This window comes from Drosophila virilis, chromosome 2 (assembly GCF_030788295.1).
Source record: "Drosophila virilis strain 15010-1051.87 chromosome 2, Dvir_AGI_RSII-ME, whole genome shotgun sequence".
NCBI classification, from domain to species: domain Eukaryota; kingdom Metazoa; phylum Arthropoda; class Insecta; order Diptera; family Drosophilidae; genus Drosophila; species Drosophila virilis.
In genome coordinates, this window is record NC_091544.1 from 28,921,694 (window position 1) to 28,928,324 (window position 6,631).

The 6,631-nt window shown below is 40.9% G+C and overlaps 1 protein-coding gene across 1 annotated transcript; it reads left to right on the forward strand.

Moving 5' to 3' along the window:
• The first annotated feature begins 1,951 nt into the window (after positions 1-1,951).
• LOC6633231 (sodium-independent sulfate anion transporter) lies at positions 1,952-5,525 on the forward strand. Its single transcript, XM_002056253.4, has 5 exons — positions 1,952-2,544; positions 3,373-3,593; positions 3,674-3,995; positions 4,477-4,638; positions 4,697-5,525. The coding sequence occupies exons 1-5, from the start codon at positions 2,043-2,045 to the stop codon at positions 5,398-5,400; spliced, it is 1,911 nt and encodes a 636-aa protein (XP_002056289.1). The 5' UTR covers positions 1,952-2,042; the 3' UTR covers positions 5,401-5,525.
• The last annotated feature ends 1,106 nt before the right edge of the window (positions 5,526-6,631 follow it).

A 6,631-nucleotide genomic window follows, 5' to 3' on the forward strand; every position in this document is an offset into this window, starting at 1 on the left:
TGTATATTATAAAGCAGCTTCAGTGCATGGTAAATATATATCCCGTCGCGTATGATGTGAGTTTAGCTCCAACATAAATTAGAAATAAGTATTATAGGATAATTACAATTTAGCATTCTGCATTAAGGTTCGTTGTACGGGCTACTAAAAACAAATAGCATCTATTGAAAACGAAAAAGTATGCATATTATGCAAGTAGATTTCTGCACCCGACGGATTTTTAACAAGAATAACATGCGGATCTTTCTAAAAAGAATTCTTCCAACCATTTAGATATCCATTTATTATATGGAATGAGAAATTCGTTATCTTATCCTTGATCTCAATAATCAACCATAGAAAGCAACAGAAAAGCTCCTTGATGCCTAGGTATATAGGAAATTTATTTTAAATTTAATTTATTTTCACTTTCAATTGACTCTTCCCTTTGCAAATTGATTCGTGCTTCATGCAACCTTGTAACATTAAAATTAATATTTAACTTCGCCGAGCTGTCGTCAGTGCCAAACTTTACACTTAACATACAAATTACAAAAAAAAGTCACACAGCAAATATAACAAAAATATATTCAAGTCAATCAAAACTTTGTAACTTTAATTTGCATTAAAATTAACACAACACATTTATTTGGATTCCACATGCCGGAAATTTTCCATGTCCCTGATTTATATAATATTTGTTTTCTGTTTATTTTTTTTAATTTTTAATTTTTTCGTTGGCAAGCAAACTCGGCACCAAGCAGCAGCCGTCACTTGCAGTCAAACTTTTTGGGCACAGAAAAAAATAAATAATAAAATAAAAGCACATTTGCATAACAGAAAATATAGACACTCAGGAAGAACGTTAACATTAAATGAAAAAGCACGCAATATAAATATTAATCATACGCCATGTGTAACAGCAATTAGATTGAAGTCATGTTTTTGCCAACACATGTGTAGAAAAGTTAGTCGAAAAGTTGTCCAACAATTGCTTTAAAATAACTGTAGGCTGGCAAGAAAATGCGCTTTTCATGACGCTGCCTAAATTATTTTACAAATAATGAATAATGTTAAAAACGAAACACAACAACAAAATATACTTTAAGTGAATGACAAATATGCTTGATATCGGGCAATTTATTAAAAGTTTGCTACTAAATCAGAAGTCTAGTTATTTGTTTAATATGTAGAATTAACTGCAGATATTTGAACGTGCACTTTAAGCTTCTGATCAAGGTGGATCTCGATATTGACGTCGGAGAAAATGCCCTTTTTTTATATTCTGATTCACACAACAGAAACGGCACTAGCTTATTTTGTTAATTATTTGATATTTGACAGATTGACTATTTATTTTGGAGATTCGGACAGTGCCTCTAATTAGCAAATTGGATCAGGCATGTACCATCTGTCCCAAACAATGTACCATCGAGCGAAATCTGGTACCAAAGTGTCAGCTTAGATCCAACATTTAATCAAACAATTAAACGCAAAGCCCCCTGGCACGACTAGCCACGGGTTCACACAGCATTTAGCATCTGGATTACCAAATTATGTGCAACAGCGCAACAGGCGCGAGGGCTGACAAAGATGTTGAGAGATATAGTTGATATAATGTTGCCATACATGTATCTGTATCTATTTATGTAATTGCAGAGCTAAATCTTTGGTTTATTTTTTTTTTTTATTTGTTTCCGTATCTATGCCCGTCTATTTATATAAAATTATACATATCTGTATTTGTAACTGACTTTGACTATCTCTATTTGTCTGCCGCATATGTATTTATGCCTATGTCTATATTTATATCTGTGTCTGTATCTGCATCTGAATTTACTGAATACACAGCTCACAATTGAGCTATGAGCGACGCTCTGATACTTAAGGCAAACAACGCCGACTCAAATTGTGATGTTGATCCCCGATCTGGCATCTGCGATCTGCGAGGTGCTATCTGCGACTTTAAGCGCTCATCAGTGACTGGCAGGCGGTTTTCGGCTTCATTATCAAATCGCGACTCACTGGAAGCAGACCTCGTCTCATAGTCACATAGGCTAGTTATGTACCCGCAACTGGAGGTGGACCCTGAGCTGACAGAGCGGGCGACTAAGGTGCGCCTGTTGGCTGGGAACCGCGATACAAAAGACGGTTCAAGTGCAGCCATCGATGACAAGGTGTCCAAGAAGGCACCGCCAGCACCCAGCAAATGGAGGCGCGCTCTGTTGCGTCATGTGCCCGTGCTTCAATGGCTGCCCGCCTACAATATGGAATGGGGCATTGATGATTTTATAGCTGGCATCACGCTGGGTCTCACCATCATACCCGAGAGCATTGCCTGCGCGTTGCTTGCGGGTCTGCCCGCTCGCTATGGCCTGTGCTCGGCTTTCATCGGGCCCCTCATCTATTTAATATTCGGCTCCATCGATAAGGTCATCATTGGACCCACCAGTCTAGTGGCACTGGTCAGCGTACAATTCACCGTGGGACGGCCCATCGAGTTTGCATTTCTGCTCACCTTCTTGAGTGGCATTGTCCAGATCATTATGGGCTCCCTGCACATGGGTAAGTACCAATGGCAACAAAGCAAAGACTGGCCGTTGAGATCTTGAGTAGTTGTGCTTGCTACGGTGAAGCTTTCTTTGACAATATGTATCGCACTTTAAACAGGGCCTTGGTAAAAGTTGAAAATTTGTGAAGGTCAGTTGTATGAAACTATTGAAACATTTCTCATGTTCTTTCGCAAATCTATTCGAAGGGAGTGAATAGCTTAATAGGTCTACTGACTCTCTACTGGTGTCTGGTAACAATTTGAGCGACTTAATCCCATTGTCAATTTACTGGTTTTCGTTCACGAGTACCACCTAATTGGAGGAGAATAAAGCGAGTAGAGCTCTTGCTCAGATTTCTGTTTAATCTCTAGCTAGATATATAAATACTAAGTACAAGTATAAATAAATACAAGTAGTATAAGTGCAATATGTGTTTGGTCTCTCACGAGTTCGTGTCCACTATATACAACATCTTCATTGGCTTCATTCACCCTGAACTTGGGTGTGCTATGGTGATTAGAGAAACGAGCTACTTGGGTTCTCGTGCCAAATCCACTTTGAGGCAGTTCCAGTAGTAAAAAGCATGCAAATAAGTGGGCATGCAGTCAGATTGAGAGACATTGTCAAATGTTAATTGACTCGATCAATTGGCAGGTGGGTTCATTAGCGCTGGCACTACGAATCGTAAGATCTGTTTCAATTACACCAGGCTTGTTAATTTACTAATTAAGATGATAATCGATTCAATTAGCACATAATTATCACATCTATGTAGTTTCCCTCTGAGCAACCAATATCGCCTGCTACAGCCAAACTATTCACACACTCATTTTGATTGCAGGCTTCGTCTTTGAGTTTATTTCGATGCCAGTGATCAAAGCCTTCTCCTCAGCCACAGCGATACTCGTTATTGAATCCCAGATCAAGGTACTGCTGGGCATCAAGTACTTAGTGCCGGGCCTTATCAGCTCGGTGAGCACCCTGAGTTCCCGCATCAGTGAGGCCAACATGGGCGATCTGATCATGGGTTCGTGTGCTATTATTTTTCTGCTGCTGCTCGAGGTGAGTGCACATTTCAATATGAGTGTTGCATATCTATTATCTTTTATATAGAGAATACATATGTTTATCTGTCTCCTCAGCTGCTTGAGCGTGTTGCACGCAGTGAGAAACGTAGCAAAGCTTTGCGCATTTGCTGTCGCTATTTATCCACCTCGAGGAATACGCTTATTGTGCTCATCGGTGGCATTGTCTCCTACATTTGGCTGGGCTACAGTGAGAAGTTGCCCTATGCCCTCAGCCAGAATGCGCTCTCCAGTTTACCAAACTTTACGGTGCCCAGCTTGACTATTGTTACGCAGGAACGAAGCTACAGCTTCTGGCAGATCCTCAGTGAACTCAGCGTGGGTATCGTTGTCATCCCCATTGTGGGCATACTCACAAATATATCTATAGGAAAACTGAGTGAGTACCAAATTCAATGTATCGAACATTTCTATAAAAGCAATTTATACCTGAAATAATGCATCGGTTGCAAACATTAATAAACTAGTTTTCTTGATCTCTGGCTTTTTATACCCTTGCAGAGAGTATTTTAATTTTGTCGTGAAATGTGTATGCCATAGAAGGATACATCTCCGACCCCATAAAATATATATATTCTTGATCAGTATCAACAGCCACGTCCGTCTGTGTGTTTTCTATGCGAACTTGTCTTTCAGTTAAATGCAAAATGTTATTTAGATCGGACTACTTATCGTATAGCTTTCATAGGAACGATCAGTCCAAAATTAAGTTGAATGAAAACTTTTTGTTTTTCTATATATCATCAAAGGTTGGATCTGCTAGAGTATTGAATCTTTGGCATGCGGAAGAAAGCCCTCCTTCTCGTTTAGTTTAAATATAACTCCATTGGAAGTTAACTTACTGGTGAATCTTTTTACAGCGCCCAAGGGTCTGGTGGATACGAATCACGAGCTACTCACCGTTGGACTGTGCAACGTGTTCGGGTCCTGTGTGCAGGCCATGCCCTCGTCGGGCGCCTTTACGCGCTATGCGATCAGCACAGCTTGTGGACTGAAGACGCCCATGGCCAACTTATATCTGGGTAGGTCCAAGTGCTAGTAATACGCTGACTTCGAAAACCATATCAAGTTTCCTTTTAGGCATCATCGTGCTGCTGGCGTTGGGATACCTGAGTCCGTACTTCAACTACATACCGGAAGCGACGCTGGCGGCCATTTTGATTTGCTCGATATTTACGCTGTTGGACTTTAGGCTTCCGCTGCGCCTGTGGCGCGAGTCTAAGCGAGACCTCGGCATCTGGTTGCTGTGCTTTTGTGTATGCGTGCTCTTTGGCGTGGAGGTGGGTCTGCTTGTGAGCATCGTTGTGACGGCGCTCCATCTGCTGTTCCTGTGGGCACGGCCGGAGATACTGGTGAAGATAGAGGAACTGGATGAGATGCAGTATATTTCGGTAGTGCCCGGCAATGGCATCTACTTTCCGGCCATCAATCATCTGAGGAGTCTTGTGCTGAAAGCCTGCACCCAAGCGGACTTCAAGATCACGGTGGTCATAGATGGCCACAAGATAACGGGACTGGACTACACCGCGGCACAGGGAATATCGAAGCTGTCAAGTGATTTGTGCCGGCAATCGGATGCCTCCAGTTCGATTCTCTTAGTTCTCTACAGATTTCCAGCGCATTTGCAGCATCTAATCGATCTGACCGACAATTTGGTCTTCTGCGAAAATGAGGGCAAGGTCAAGGAGTTTCTCACACAGGAATCCCTGCGCAATGGCCACATCAATCTGAAAGACCACATACGTGCCTCCATAGATCTGGGGTATAAGGTTGATATCGAATAGTTGAACATGTTGAATTATAGCACTCGGTATCTGGATATTATTTATTTAAATGTGCTTTTCTTTTCGTTCTGGCTTAGTCCTGGATTAAGCATTTTAATCCCAAATATATTTGCTATAAATATCTAAAATATTGTCGCTTTCAATCCAAAACGGAAGCCCGGAAACCGACATAAAAGTGAAAAAGTGGAGCAAATGCGCTGATGGCAGCAATTTATAAAAGCCACACTGACCTCTGCCACTCATTTGCACCCAGCCACACACAATCACACACACATTGACACACAAAGCGCTTGCTGGGACTGTGGCCAGCTTGGGGGGAGGCGTGCCACTGGCGGCGCCGTCAATGATTGCCAAGCTAATGGATTTCTGTTTACTTTTTCACTTAGAACGCCGAACAGCGTGCGCAACAAAAAGCAAAAAAAAAAAAAAAATTCGAAAAAAATTGTGAAAAATAACGCAAAGAAATTAGAGAAAAGCGAAAGCGCAACGCAAACTCAACGCTTGAATCACCTCTTGAGTATTTGAAAAACAGAAAAGCACAAAATCAGTAAAACTGAGAAAAAACTGCAAGAAATTATACTAAAATGCTCGCGTAAATTGGATAAAACTAAGAAAAACACAGCAAAAGAAAATACGAGCTATACACCAAGTAAGCGTAAGAGAGGCAGAGAGAGGGGGAGTAGGGGGACGGTGGGGGCAGGTGAGACTGAGAAGCGAAGCGAACGAACCATAAATGCTCTAGACAGTTCAGAATTTTCATTGGACGCCCTGCTCGCGGGTAACTTTATATAACAGTATTCCAAGCAACAATATTTTAATATACAACAAATTTTTTTAAAACATTTTCACCTAAAATATTCTTAAATATTATATAGCTGCCAAGACTAGTAATAAATTAGAGAGTACATTTTTAAACATTTTATAGTTAAGATTAAAATAAAAACTAGGGATTGATAAAATAAAGCATTCTTTTTGCTTTGAAAGAGATACATTTCTAATTGGCCAAAGGTCAAACTGCCTGGAAGACACTATATACCCTTTATTATAGAGTGACTACAGAAGGGAAAATAGAAAACAAGCGCAAAGCAAGTTAATTACGTAAGGTTAGTCGCTGCCGCCTGCCCCGCACTGCAGCAACAGCCGTGGAAGATCAGAACAGAACGAGCACCTAAAGAGATTTCAAGCACTTGAGGCGTTGCAAATGACGGGCCTTGTTTTTGATTTTCTATTT

What these genes read in the sequence shown, in the direction of transcription:
- LOC6633231 (XM_002056253.4), top strand. Translation starts at nt 2,043, where the DNA reads ATGTACCCGCAACTGGAGGTGGACCCTGAGCTGACAGAGCGGGCGACT. An exon ending in TATATCTATAGGAAAACTGA is followed by an intron (nt 3,996 to 4,476) that starts GTGAGTACCAAA and finishes ATCTTTTTACAG; the next exon opens with CGCCCAAGGGTCTGGTGGAT. An exon ending in CATGGCCAACTTATATCTGG is followed by an intron (nt 4,639 to 4,696) that starts GTAGGTCCAAGT and finishes GTTTCCTTTTAG; the next exon opens with GCATCATCGTGCTGCTGGCG.